Source organism: Nanorana parkeri, unplaced genomic scaffold, assembly GCF_000935625.1.
Source record: "Nanorana parkeri isolate BGI_ZX_2015 unplaced genomic scaffold, ASM93562v1 scaffold1406, whole genome shotgun sequence".
NCBI lineage: Eukaryota > Metazoa > Chordata > Amphibia > Anura > Dicroglossidae > Nanorana > Nanorana parkeri.
Window position 1 is genome coordinate 107,252 of NW_017307674.1, and position 14,941 is coordinate 122,192.

General features: G+C 40.7%; 1 protein-coding gene across 1 annotated transcript in view; it reads left to right on the plus strand.

The window, feature by feature from the left end:
- The window catches only part of KDM3B (lysine demethylase 3B), a 45,489-nt gene extending 31,301 nt beyond the window's left edge, over positions 1-14,188 (plus strand). The window contains exons 12-25 of the mRNA XM_018569835.1: positions 134-235; positions 456-583; positions 1,093-1,357; positions 2,467-2,712; positions 3,126-3,130; positions 5,969-6,232; positions 6,341-6,512; positions 9,632-9,722; positions 10,935-11,065; positions 11,778-11,897; positions 12,085-12,224; positions 12,316-12,492; positions 12,868-13,002; positions 13,857-14,188. Coding sequence (XP_018425337.1) covers positions 134-235; positions 456-583; positions 1,093-1,357; positions 2,467-2,712; positions 3,126-3,130; positions 5,969-6,232; positions 6,341-6,512; positions 9,632-9,722; positions 10,935-11,065; positions 11,778-11,897; positions 12,085-12,224; positions 12,316-12,492; positions 12,868-13,002; positions 13,857-13,937 — 2,057 coding nt within the window. The 3' untranslated portion in view covers positions 13,938-14,188. The remainder of the gene's footprint in view (positions 1-133; positions 236-455; positions 584-1,092; positions 1,358-2,466; positions 2,713-3,125; positions 3,131-5,968; positions 6,233-6,340; positions 6,513-9,631; positions 9,723-10,934; positions 11,066-11,777; positions 11,898-12,084; positions 12,225-12,315; positions 12,493-12,867; positions 13,003-13,856) is intronic.
- The last annotated feature ends 753 nt before the right edge of the window (positions 14,189-14,941 follow it).

Here is a 14,941-nt window from a genome sequence, read left to right on the forward strand (position 1 = left end):
GGGGGGGTGGTGGTGGTGGGGGGGGGGTAGGATTTATTATTAAACCGCTAAGGAGGGCAGGCTATTATAAAATGAATGAAAGTACGCTTGTCCTTCTAAGTCTTTTCTTTTTATATAATTACTTTGTTAGAAGATGAGGTGACTGATGAAGACGTATTTTCCTGGTTGAAATGTGCTAAAGGACAGCCTCATGAACCTGAAAACCTTATGCCCACACAGATTATCCCTGGCACTGGTAAGATTGGTTTTAATCTTTAGAACTATATAGGAATGCATTTAATAGCGTTGCTTGCTAATAACTTTGAGTAAGGCATACCTTGCCCTAGAATGGGAAACATACAGCCTCTTAAGATTTGGTTTAAGCAGCTGCATTTGGTAGAAAGGAGAAGGGAATTTTTTTTTTTGTGCGCACTGTTTTAGTGAGGATTGATCTGATTTCTGTTTTTCACTTGCAGCTCTTTACAACATTGGGGATATGGTCCATGCTGCAAGGGGGAAATGGGGCATTAAAGCAAACTGTCCGTGTATTAGCAGATACAACAAAACTGTTTTGAGACCAGCGGTCACCAATGGCATGTCCCAGGTATTTATACATTTTTTACTCTCTACAAAATAATCCATCTAGTTTTTTCTCCTCCTTTTTAAACTAAGCATTTCTATTTTTTTTTTTTTTTAGTTCACAGTGAATAAGGGAATTCTCCCCAATTGGCACTCATCAATAAGTACCTGACAGATGGTCTTACCTTTTCCAGTTCTAACCCACAAAGTAGAACGTGTTGTTGAATTTCAATTTTAACTCTTTCTATTGGTGACAAAATCATAAATAACACATACAGCCTTCTGTATGTTAGTGCTGCATATGGGGACTTTGTGTCTCTGCAGGCACATAGTAAAGAAAGGGAGCTTCTGGCTAACAATTATACCACTAATGAATCGGACTTCATACTACTAATGAAATGTTAAACAACATTTCAGTTATGTGCAGGAGTTTTGCTGAGACATTTCCAGTGTATTAGCATTAGGATACATGTCAATTTTAACTATTAGCACAATAGTAATTGTAACATGTCTGCTTATTTTCTTTCTACATAGCTTCCAAATGTAAATCCTCCTTCAGCATGCGAGGCCACAGTTCCATCCACTCCCACAGAGTGTAGTGACAGCATTAAAATGGAAGAAGATTCGAAACCGGAAACTGCTGACATGGTTACAGACGACTCGAAGACCGAACCAAATATTAATCAGGGCAGCACAGAGATAAAAAACAATAAACAGCAGTGTCCAGAAACGACCCCTTCATCTGCCTTGCACTGGCTGGCTGACCTAGCAGCACAAAAGGCAAAAGAAGAAACAAAAGGTGATGACTTTGTATTCTTTGTTCCCTTTTTGCTTTTGCATGGCATCACATTTGACCTGTGCACACAGAGCATATTTTATGAGATATATGTTTTTCAAATATGACAACATTTTTTTGAGTTTAGTGGTTATTCATGCGGTTTACAGTATAACAGTGGGGCCCAGTGTATTGAAACATGGCAAGCACTTAGTTTCTCATTTTTTATTAGATGGGAAAACTAAGTGAGGAGACTCATGAGTGGTTATGTGCTACTGTTTCTTCTTTTGCTCCAGCTTTTTTAAATTAGTATGTGCTCAGTAAATGTTAGGAATCTGAATTTCACTGTCTAATTTTTGTCTAAATCTCTCTACTTTCCATACAGGATCTTTTCTAGTTAAAGTTTGATAGCTCATAAATCTGTCCTTTTAACTAAGCCTGTCAGGTTCTCCAGAGTGCATGCAGATTTTCTTTCCTGCAGGTACTTGTCTTGTAATTCAGCTGTCGAAAACCCTAATATTTGGGATGCACCGATATTTTTCGAGTACCAATGCCGATACTTGGCATTTTCATGAACTACCAGGGTTGCAGCTGGTACCTGGCTCTGGCGCTCCACCGATGTCCTGAAATCATTAGTCGACATTGTTTTAGAAAAACTGTCACATGACAATAAACAAAAATGTATCAGTACTCATACTTGTAAGTACTCAGCAAGTATCAGTACTTGTACTCGCAAAACTGGTATCGGTGCATCCCTTTATTTATAAAAACAAAATCGTACATTAAAACTGAGCTCCTGGGATTTGTACATCTCTGTGTGCTCCTTACAAATGACAGCTGCCTCCTAACTTTTTAATTTTTCTCTAGTCTAGTCTTGGAGCTGGAAAAGTATCTGCACTTGTAACGAGTACTGTACTTGGTATCGGTGCATCCCTACCTAATATCCTGTAGAAACTCTGGCATCTGACAACTGCCACGGTTGAGACTTACTGCCATCTTGGAGAGAAAGTTGAGATCTTGCTGCCTGAACCTAGGATCCAGAATCATTATCATGCAGCAAGGAAATTATTTGATCACTTGTTGTCTTTCAGTAAGAGCATATGTAACAATGACATTTCCCTGATGTTTTTCAGACACCAGCTCTATAAGGACAGTACAACCTAAAGAGTGTCCCGTGGGTTTGGACTCTGTTAATTCCAGTGTGAAGAGTTCTCCTTCCCCCAAACTTTTCAATAGCCTTTTATTAGGCCCAGCTGCCTCCAGCACAAAATCAGAAGGTTCCAGTTTAAGAGATCTTCTCCATTCTGGCCCTGGAAAATTATCACAAGGGTCAGCAGAAGGAGGGGTACCATTCCCACCCGTGTTCAATACTACAGTGAGTAGCACACATTGTAATTTCTATGTAGCTTCACTGTTCAACTTTTCAGCTTCTTATAAAGTGCAATTAGGGAAAATTAGTATTTTATATAAAGAGCTTAAACACACAGGTGTGTCAGATGCCTGCTTTCACTTCTGCACCCAGGGGTTCCATTTACTGGCCTCTGCCTCATCTCTGGGTACTAAAGTGACATTAGGGGCCTGTGGGAAGAAGCACAGAGCACGTGCAACCAACACACCTGGAAGCTTGTCAGATGAGCAAAAGCCTGTGTCAATGGGCTTCAGTGGGCAAGTGCAGCATGCTTTTAAGATCCTTCATAATCATTGAAGCTGTAGCTGTCCTGCTTCGGCCACTTCTGCATTCCCATACACTTGTATGATAAGAAGGGAGAAGCGAACAAAAGCCTGTCAGTAGCTGGAGTCTCATCGGGAATGGTCAGGTGATCGGATGACGAGGGGGGGCGTGTCCGGAGTCTAATGGCTGCTGAGACCGTCTGATGTGAGCAGCAGCAGCAGCACGCCACCCGCCAGCACGCCACTCGTTTGACTACGGCCAGCATACACCGAGATTGATCCACAGCCAGAAGACTTCTGACCGAAAAATTAGCGGCGATTTTTCGGTGATTGTTCGGCGGCACCCATATGTCAAGATGAACCGAAAAAAGACAGGGAAACAGGGTGCACCGAAAGTCCCAGTGATGAGCCCTCTTCAGCGTTACATGACTGCTGAGACTACGAGTAGACTGCAGGGATCCGCGGCTCGTGCAAGTCTCTCCCCCAGACAATCCCCACATCAGAAGTCATTGGATTCTACAGTTCCTGGACAGGAACAGGAGGGTGAGTTAGAACACTCTATTTTACTACCTATAGAAGAAATGGTGAAAACTCTACCCACCAAAAACGAACTTTCTGATATGTTTGCTCACTTGGAACAATCACTGAAATCTGACATTGAGACATTAAAAAGTGAGATGAAACAACTGTTAAACAGAGTGGAAGAAGGGGAGATAAGGCTGGACTCACACTCAGAGGCAATTAGAGCCCTTCAGGTGCAGGTGTATTCCATAACTAAGGCTCAAAGGGATACCTCTTATCGCCTAGAAGATCAGGAAAACAGGGGCCGTAGGAACAATATGAGGATCCGAGGCCTGCCTGAGACCATAACTGACGCAGAGCTGATAGAGACATTAAGGAATATGTTTAATAAAGTAATGGGACAATCACCACCTACCCTAATTAAGTTTGACCTTACACACCGGGTACCCCGACCACGCAATATGGCGCCCGAGGTTCCAAGGGATGTAATATGTCGTTTCCACCATCATATAGATAAAGAGAACATAATGCGGAAACTACGGTTGCAACCACCGATGGAATTCGAGGGAATTCGTATACAGATTTTCCCGGACCTGGCCCGAGAGACTCTAGCACGCCGTAGGGCAATGCGTCCACTTTTGGATATCCTTCAAACAGCGAGTATCCCTTATAGATGGGGGTTCCCGTCATGCCTAATTGCACGTAAAAATGGGAGGACAATGGTGCTCCGGTTCCCGGAAGAACTTCAACATTTTTGCGAAAGCCTATCCATCGCTGCTCCCCGATTACCGGACTGGCAAGAAGCAATAGTGGACGGGGATCCAATGCTGAACAGTGATTGGATGCTAGTGGGGAACAATACACAACAGAAAGGTTGAGTGAATGAAAAGTCTCCATTTTTAAACAGGGCCCAATGAACACAGAAATTGAGATCTGGAGCCCAAGTGTGTTGAAAGATTTAGAATACTCACTAGAAAGGATAGGGACGGCGGTGATTAGAGAATATGGGCAGATAAATAGGACCTGGAATTGTGAAGGGGCCCATATAAGATTGAATGAATGATAGTATTATCTCTCTTTTCCTTAAAATGTCTACTGGTAAAGGTCGTTTTGGTATTGATGTAAGAAATCTGGGTCAACAAAATGGTACGCGACAGGGATGCCCCCTATCCCCTTTGCTGTTCGCCATATCGTTGGAACCTTTCCTCACTACGATTAGACTCAATAGGAATATTGGGGGTATCAGTGTGGGTAATACAGAACATAAGCTGGCAGCTTATGCGGATGATATTTTATTCTTCATCTCACAACCACAAATATCGTTACCCTCACTGATACAAGAATTTGAAGCATATTCTGCCAGCTGCTATAAGGCCTCTACTGACAGGCTTTTTTTTTTTTTAATATGTAATCTTTATTTTTACAAAATTTTAAACAAATTTTTAGATTCCATGTATTGCATGTTTACATCAATAATTACATTACAAACAAAATACAATAAATTCAAACCTACACAACACAAAAAAGGAAAGGGTAGAGTGAGAAAAACACACAAAAAAAAGAGGGGGGGGGGGGGGGGAAAGTACACATGTCATACATTTCCGTGTAAGGGGGATTCCGACAACCTTATAATGTTCCTTCATTATAATCTAGTTACAGCACACCTCAAAACAGCCCTACGTATTATGCCAGCCCCCAATGTTTCTATCCTATACCACTCCTCCATCCTATGTCCTCTAGGTATCTCGTGGATTGTTTAAACTCCTTCCATTGTTGCCAAGTACTTTCAAATTGTGTATACGTATCCCTCCGTATTGATGTAATTTCTTCCATCAAACGGTAATATTCTATTCTGCATCATGTTGGGTCCTACAGTTCCCAAGGATCATGATCTCCATCTCCTCTTCTAAGGGAGGTATCTGCCCCTCTCTGTGTAGGCTTAAAGGTACTTCCAGACATGGGATCATGTTTTCCCCCAAACTGCATATATTGGATTGAATTCCTGTTCGAGCCTCAGGGTATGACCGGCAGGGTTGGTCTTTTCCTGGAAGCGGCTATTTCTCCTGGTGGTGAGCCACTGGCAGAGTTGTCTGCTGTGTGCTCTCCCTCTTTTCTGCGGGACCGTTTGGCCAATTCAGATGTGCATGTTTGTGGGGAAATCAGTACAAACTATCTTTCAGTGATCAGATTGTATCTGCAGGTCATACTGTCATCTAAAATCTGTAGCTTTAGTATTTATCCATATGTGATCATTCCTACTGTGTCGGCTTTCTCTTGCTAATGGAAGTAATGACAGTTAACGAATTGAAGATTTAAGAAGCCTATTCTTTAACTGAACTGTGACTGTAGTTTCCACAGTGATATTGGAAATGGCCATTTGTATTGCAATGTATAATTGTCATTTCTCAAGCTAATTGTAGGTCAAACATTTACATCTTGCAGGCAAAGGGGAAATCCAGCTTGCCAAACTTCCTAGACCACATTATTGCGTCTGTCGTAGAGAACAAAAAGACAACAGATGCCAGCAAAAGAGCCAGTAGCTCAGCAGAAAGCCTCAAGGAGGGAAAGGAAATGGTGATGGGTCTAAACGTTCTTGACCCACACACCTCACATTCTTGGCTATGTGACGGAAGACTGCTCTGTCTTCATGACCCTAGCAACAAAAATAACTGGAAAATCTTTAGAGAATGTTGGAAACAAGGCCAGGTGAGAACTTTTTTTTTCTTTTTTTATTATTACTTTCGATTATCAGTTTCCACAGCCACACGAATAGAGATTAAAAATGACTTTAAACCCTTGTATTTTTTTTCTTAGCCTGTGTTAGTTTCTGGGGTACAGAAGAAACTGAAATCTGAGTTATGGAAACCTGAAGCTTTTAGCCTGGAATTTGGAGATCAAGATGTGGACTTGGTCAATTGCCGAAACTGCGCCATCATTTCAGATGTAAAAGTGCGAGATTTTTGGGATGGCTTTGAAGTTATTGAAAGTAAGTCCCTTGTTTACTTTTAGTCTCGTTTAATAAGAACAAAAATGTATTTTGAAATGATGTAATATTTGATCACATTTCATATGTAATTGTTCATTAAGGCACACAGGGTAAGAAGGATTCCAAGATGTATGGGTTATGTTGCTGTGCATGCAATAGGATTTGACACTAAATAAAAGCTATTTGTCAGCCAGGATATAACCCCTCCCACTCCCATGATGCTTCAGGTTTTTACTAGTGTCTTAGAAGAATGGAGGTCTTCACTCTTCAGAGAAAAGCAAACTCATTTTGCTTAACATTCCTGTATTTTTCTCAATCAAGATTCTCTTGGTAACTGCAGAGCCATAATAGCTCATTGTGCAGTTTTCCAGGTCAGTTGATCCTCGGTGCTGCCTTGGACGCTGTACCCAGACGCCATGAAGATGCAGGGGCTGGCCTGTAAAGTGACCCTCAGGCAACGGGTCCCGCTTATAGCACTCTCCAATCAATTGGTGTACTATGTTAGTTTTAGGATGCTTTACAGGGCCGTGATACACCTACTGGTGACATCCTGTCCATGAAGACTCTCCTGGGCGTATGCCCAACTTTGGTGCTTTCTGGAACTAGCTACTGTATGTAAGCCTCATGGTGCTTTTTCAGAGCACTGTAAGGTACTTTTTAGGGACTTTGCCCCCTTTTTGGAGCCTGGCCTTTGATACTTCTCTTGCTGGCCCCCCTATGGATGTTGCAAACACTCTATAGAACTAAGCTACATCACTATAATGAATTTAAACCTTGAATTTGTTACTGCATCACACCAATGTGTCACTAACTCTCCTAGTGGCTATTACTGCACCACTGCCTAGCTTTCTTGCCCTCTCAGCCTGAGGTAAATCATCACCATACAGCTTCACAGCAAGGATCACTGTGACAGTTTTCTCCTTGTTTATTGACTGATAGTAATTCTGTCACAGCTGGCTATATAACCTCCCCTGCTTTCAGCAGCTAGGGTGTGAGTACTACTTTTTTGTTTTTTATCACACTTTACCATAGTTGCAATATGGCAGATCATAAGCACACATGGAGCGCTCTTGTGAGTTTCCCCAGCTCATGATCCACTAACAGCTCTGGGTGACTTGCAGTGTCCCCTCTAAAGAACCCGATGTTCTTTGGTGCCTCCCTAGACAACTTTATCAAAGATTTCACGGGTGTAAAGACTACCCTTTTGCCCCAGCAAAATAAATCTAAGCTTTGGACTGGGAAGCATTTGACTTCTGTAGCTAAAAACAAGTGATTCATTACTACCAGATCACCAAGTTTTAAGTCCAGGTCCAGGACTCAGTTTCATTGCAAGCTCTGGACTCTCAAATCTTCCAAGCCTGCAAGCAAGTTCTCTCAATGAGTGAAGGCAACCACTGCTAAAAGTGGTGGGAGTATGTTGGCCTTTGCCACCACCTCGACCAACCGCATCCCAGATGTTTGGGTACAGGACGTAGTTCCCAGGGGCTACAAACCAGAGTTTTAATCATTGCTTTTGTACCGCTTCATGTTGTCAAACCTGCCAAGATCTCTGCAACTCCTACCGGACTTCCACGCTGCTTTTGCACAACACCTATCTCAAGGAATCAACACCCTTGTTCCAGAAAAGGAATGATTTCAAGGTTTCTACTCAAACTTGTTTACCACCCTGAAACCAAAAGGGGGTGATCAATGCATTCTGGATATAAGGGCACTCAGTGTTTTTATTTAGGTGCACAAATCCAGTCATAGCTTCCCCTCAAATGAGAGACTTTATGGCCTCTGTGGACATCAAGGATGCTTACTTGCATGAATACTCACTAGCACATCAATCCTTCCTGTATTTTGCTGTGGACACACATCACACCCAGTTTGTTGCTCTTCCCTTTGACCTATCCACTGCATCTTGAGTATTGACCAAGGTGCTAATTCCTGTGCTTACTGTCCTGCATTCCCATTTTGGGATATCTGGATAACCTCTTACTGAGGGAATAATCGGCTTAGGCCCTATCGACCAATGTGCAACATTCTGTTCAGACTTGGATTCTCAAAATTCACCACTGGAACAGTCCGGAATTTTACTTCCTTGAGACAAACTCCTTAATGATCTAGATTTAAAGGTAGCCTATTTCCAAGTACTTCCATATGCACAGTGCCACATTTGACTATTGCAACTTAACATTCTGGTTTTGTGGGACATGTAGCTGTGTTTTCTGGACAATCACATGCACCTGACATCCAAGACCAGTTTATCCCTGGTGGCTTATGAATCCAGGTGTGGGATTGGGAAATCTTTCCTTCTAACGAGCTGGAAGGTCCTCATGCCATCTGTGGACAGATACCAGCTGCGGAGGAGTCCTAGGCATCCTGTTTGTTCAGGCAACTTGGTCACTGCAGGAAGCTTATCTCCCGATCAACATCCTGAAGCAAGAGCAATTCGGTTGTCCCTTTATTGCTCGACTGCACGGTCACCTGCTCTGGATTCAGTCGGACAACATCACAGCAGTGGCATACATCAGTTATCAGGGAGAAACCAGGAGTCTAGCAATAAGGAGCCAACCTGATTCTAACCTGTTTAAAACGTCATCTTCCAGCTCTGTACCCTGTGCACATTACAGGTGTACTCAGTCCCCAATGGACTCTGAGGTATGGTATCTTCACCTGAGGTGTTTCAGGACCTCTGTTGCAGGTGGGGGGAACAGTGGACATCGACCTCCTGGCTTCCAGGTTCAACCACAAGCGGAGGAAGTTTGTCTCTAGGTCCAGGGATCCGCTAGTCATGGTAGTGGATGCTCTGCTGACTCATAATTTTCTCAATAGTGGCAAAGTATTAATGAGTGGCAATATCCTATGAGATTTCAGGAGAATTCTCCATATGACTCCTAAAAACTGACATCACGCTGTCACCTTTTATATGTTGGCTGTTACTGTTAATACATGATTACATTTATATATATTTATTGCATTACCAACCGCTATTGTAAAATGTTAAATCACTGTGAATGGGAGGTAGCTTTATTTGTGCAATTGTACATGCATTACATTGCATTAAACATTGCTTAGAAAGCTGTTGGGGCAGATTTTGAAGTCTACCTTTACTAATGCAACTTTTAACATTACAGAGAGATTACGAGCAGAGGACGGTACACCTATGGTTCTTAAACTAAAGGATTGGCCTCCAGGGGAAGACTTTAGGGACATGATGCTTACAAGGTAAAATGTGTTCCTGCTCAGCAACTGTATATACTATATAAGAATATTTTTTTTGTCTGGGAAATGCATGCACACATGCCCATGTTTCATAGTCGGTAGCTCACCCAGTACAAATAAGAAACTGGTTTCATACACTTTCATATAACACTGCCTGGTTCGCCAGCTATTGGTTAACTAGTCTTGTTTAGGATATTAGGTGTAGGTTTTTGTTTTGGTACCATAAGGGCCTGAAAGCTAGGAAGATCCTCATCTTTGACCATACACAGGCAGATCAGAAACATCAGCGCTTCTCATTTTTATCTTTGATAGTCCAGGAAGATAGACAAATATTATGAAAATATGTGTTAGGAGTACAACTGGACAGACTCCTGTAATATGCAGTCAGTTAAATTGGATACTGGAACTTAGTATGTGCACATTGTCTGACTTCCTCACTATATGTAATGTAACTGCTGTCAGCTTGTTAGGATGGCCACAGGAAGTCCCTATCATTTTATTTAGGTGTCCTTGTTGTGTCAATGATCCAGTGTAATGATTTCCCTGCTCATTGACTCTCGTTTTGACCCATCTATCTATCTTTTTGGTACATGATCCCAGGATAGATTTCCCTATTGGAAAATACTTATCTTTATATCTGCAAAGAAGAGTATTGTACATAAATTTGCATTTAACTTAAAATTATTTTCAGTAGCGCCAGGAAGGTGTTTTAGAGAGACCCGCCCATATAACGTTCTGTTTTTGGGCAATGCATGGTGTATGCTAAATGTTTGATGAGAGCCCTATAGCAGCCAAACATATGTGGTCATTTAGATTCTGTAATTTTTAGGTAGAGATTTCAATTGGTTTAGTTGTTACCTGGTCACACAGTTCTTTTTCTAGTAGTGATGGAGTGAGGACCAATGATGTAGAACTGGGGTGTCAAATCCAAATTTACTAAGTTGTGAATAAAATTAGGAGCCGAACATGAAAAAGGAAAAACAATAAAATAACCCTGCTAATTGCTGAGATGCAAAGCTCGTGCCCACTAATCATTCTATGACAGTCCTGTTGTCCTGTGTGTGGGGGCACTACAAGTGTCAGCAGTCCCTGTTCATTAAATGGAAAGGTACTGCTGACACTTGTAGTGCCCTCACACAAAGGTCTTTATGTCCTTGCACTATTTAAAATGTGTTTATGAGGCTAATGATTTCTGTGACTTTAACTTTGTTTTAGATTTGAAGATCTGATGGAGAACCTTCCTTTGCCAGAATATACAAAAAGAGATGGGAGGCTTAATTTGGCATCTAGGTTGCCCAGCTATTTTGTCCGACCAGACCTGGGACCTAAAATGTACAATGCCTATGGTATGCTTTAGTCGTGATTTCATTCCAGTATCTTAATTTACTACTGTACATCATTTTTAGAAGCTATATTGTGTTTCAGTTGTTTTTGGTATTTGTAGCAATGATTTTGCATTTGAACTTTTCCCAATTGTGAAAATGGAAGACTTGATATTTAGTTATAACTTGAACATCATGATTGTGCACCTAGAAGTTATCATGCAGTTTAAGATTGGATACATTTTAAAGAGTTTTTCCATATACCTGTGTACTGCCCTAGGGGGAGGCATATGATATATCCACTATTCCCTGCAGTGCTCCAACACTTGTTGACGTTATATTTGGTGCACTGTCCTGAGGTTAGTCATATTACTGGAGTCTTTTGAGGCACAGCCAATGAAATTGAGGATAGTATAGAGTACATTTTTGTAGTTTGAAAACTTTCTTGGTGAGCTTTTCTCTTTTCCTTAGAGGAACAAGGAAGCAGGTAACAATGGGGAAGTTTAATAATGTCTAAGCTTTTGGGATATTTAAAAATGCTAGTGATTTTCAGCAATAGTACTGTAGATATTTTTGGAAGGATTCATTATCTTAAGTGCAGCAAACGTGGTATATAGTTGTCTTGAGATTTGTCCTCACTATACTATACTATATATATATATACTGTACTATAATACAAGTTAATGTTGTGTATGTTTAAATATAATATTAACTGTTTGATTCTGCTTTGGTTAAGGCTTAATAACTTCTGAAGATAGGAGGGTTGGTACAACAAACTTGCATTTGGATGTGTCTGATGCAGTCAATGTCATGGTTTATGTTGGCATTCCGAAAGGAGAAAGTGGCCATGATGAAGGTAAGACTGTATGTAAAAAAATATATATACCCAAAACACTATAAGCAGTACTTGTGTTACTTGCTGTTGGATCTGATAGCTGAATAACAGATATTTTGGAAAGGAAGTGCTACACCTTTTTTTTTAAGCACAGACATTTGTATTAGAAGAAAGCAGTAATGTTTAAATGACCACACTCACATTTCAGAGGTACTTAGGACCATAGAGGAGGGAGATGCTGATGAAGTAACAAAAAAGCGTATTCACGATGGAAAAGAAAAGCCTGGAGCTTTGTGGCATATTTATGCAGCAAAAGATGCAGAAAAAATACGGGAACTGCTTAGAAAGGTACTGTATAATACCATTTCGTGTATTTGTCACATACAACACACACTGATAGCTCAATCCTAATATCACCTTTCTCTGTTAACTTCTGTAGTATGGGGACGAACAGGGGCAAGAGAATCCATCAGACCACGACCCAATACATGATCAAAGTTGGTATTTGGATCAGGCATTGCGTAAGCGCCTCTATGATGAATATGGTGTACAAGGCTGGGCAATTGTGCAATTCCTTGGTGATGCGGTCTTCATTCCAGCTGGAGCCCCACATCAGGTACAAGAACTTGGATTATGCTGTAGAGTTGGCATAAAAAGAACATCCACAGCCAGACATATTTTAATAAAGCGACACTTGTAAAGTACATTTTAAAGTATGCGCTGCTGGAGTATAGTAATTTCCACTCTCTTAAGTAACTGACTTGAAAAGGTATACAACAACAAGTGTCTTGGCCTCGCTTGGTGCATGCTTGTTGGAAGTGACACAAAATACTTACAGCAAAGGTCAGTTTGGCAACTAGTATTTTCATAAAGATGTCATCTAAGGTAGCTCAAATAATCCCCTGTTAGGTCTTCTTTAATGGGAAATTATAACTCCCTGTTCTGCCAGGCATTTCCTAATTTTATTTTTATTTTGCTTGTTCCATTAAAGGTCCACAATTTATACAGCTGTATAAAAGTAGCTGAAGATTTTGTGTCTCCAGAACATGTGAAACATTGCTTCCGCCTGACACAGGAATTTAGGCACCTGTCAAATACCCACACCAACCATGAGGATAAGTTACAGGTAGAGTATCTGCTGCGCTTTGTCTAACAGGCCTTCCTTTTAAATTGTTTGCTAAATAGCATGAGTAACATCAGCATTTGTTCAATTTGTTTATTGGGGAGACAGAACAGACTGTAGGGATATTAGTCCTGCCCCTGCAAGGGTGGACACAAAGCACTGAACATTATTCCTTCCACTGTAGGTTATTTTCCCCCTGAATTGGAAGCTCGGTTTTAGCTTAGTGCCATTGAAGTTAATGTGTTCAATTTCTTCTCTTCAACAAATAAGAATTTGGAGATTCACTGCTCTAAACAAAACATCACATGCATTTTTCCCTTTCAGTGCCATATCAGACCCTTGAGTCCAGAGATTCATTGTGGGCTCAGTACTTTACACTGTCTGAGCTTAACCTAGGGTGTAGTATTAGGGTCTTGGACTCCTGAGAGTACTGCCTGTGTACTCAGGTAAAATCAACTTAATTTTAAATGCTGTTCAGTGCGAGTCATGAAAGTAGCTAGCCAGCCAGGACCTCCCTCTGTTTTACCGTAGACTAGTTTTCCCTCAGGGATGCCAAGACATTTTCCACTGCCATTTCCCAGTTGGTAGGTTTATGGAACACCATTGATACTGGATGCCTAAACTACCTTCACAGTATTTTCCTATGTGAAAGGGGCAGACAGGATTTCGAGTGAACCCCTCACCACATCAAAGAGAGAATATGCCAATATTTGTTTCATTCACTTACTATAAATGAGAAGAAAGACTATTAAACATGAATTTGCCTGAAAACCAATAGTGCTTAAATTCCACTGACCAGTCCCTGATGCTGATATAGTAGTGGTTTTTATTTTTTATTTTTTTCGCTTTCATTCCAGGTGAAAAATATTATCTATCATGCAGTGAAAGATGCTGTCGGAACATTAAGAGCTCATGAATCAAAGTTGGCCCGATCATAAAGAAAACCGTTTTTACGAGCTCTGACTGTGATGCAAGCCTTTCTGTCATTTTGGATTGTGATTTTTTTTTCCAATTGCTTCGATAGAGGTGACTGTTGTAAGAAAGCGTGCATCCATTCTAAAATCCAGCCAGGTTTTCTATAAAGCCTCATATCCGAGGTCATTTGGACCGCGTTTCACTTATGCACTTAAGTGACTCATTTTAGCACTGGACACCCGTGCTTCTAGTACAATTCAGAACTGGGGACATACACGAGCACATTTGGCTTTGTGTACAATTCTCCAGATGTTGAAGAATCCTCAAAACTGAATTTCAAATTGACTGACTAACATAGTTTGTGTTATAGGAGAAAATATGTTACGCCCAGATGTCTAACACAACGGATAAGTTTTAACGTTGTCCTTGTAGGTTTTTGCAATACCAGTTAAGTTGTTAAATCATTTTAAACAGCATAGTTCAATATGCTAGTTCTAAATACAAAGGAGAGGTGCTGAATTAATGCTTTTACTTGGGAAAAGGGGGTTGCAAATATGTATTTATTAAGAAAAATAGGTTTGTAGTAAAATAATTACGCTTTCGTAATTCGTGAAACAAGACCTTTTTAGACCTTTTAAAAATCCACCTTTTTTTTTTTTCCTGTGTTACAAAAAGGCACATTATATTTAGTCTTCCTTTCAGATTGACTTTTCTCTGTAGATTTATTCATTCAAGAGTATATGAATTGGTAAAAGTCAAAGATCTCTAAAATATTTTAGAAAAAGTGGTCGTGCTAACAAAGAAACCACTATCACGGCATCTTAGCGCAGCATTATTGCTGCAACAAACTTGTGTCAAGTGCATGAAACACAGGGTTTCATTGTGAACCTAACTTGTAATAAACTGGACTGGACAGCCGTGTTTCACATTTCAGATCTTTTCATACTGACTTCTGGAAAGGGGAGCATTTCTTCACATGTAAAGTTGTGCCACTTTGCAGGTCTGTGTATATATATATATATATATA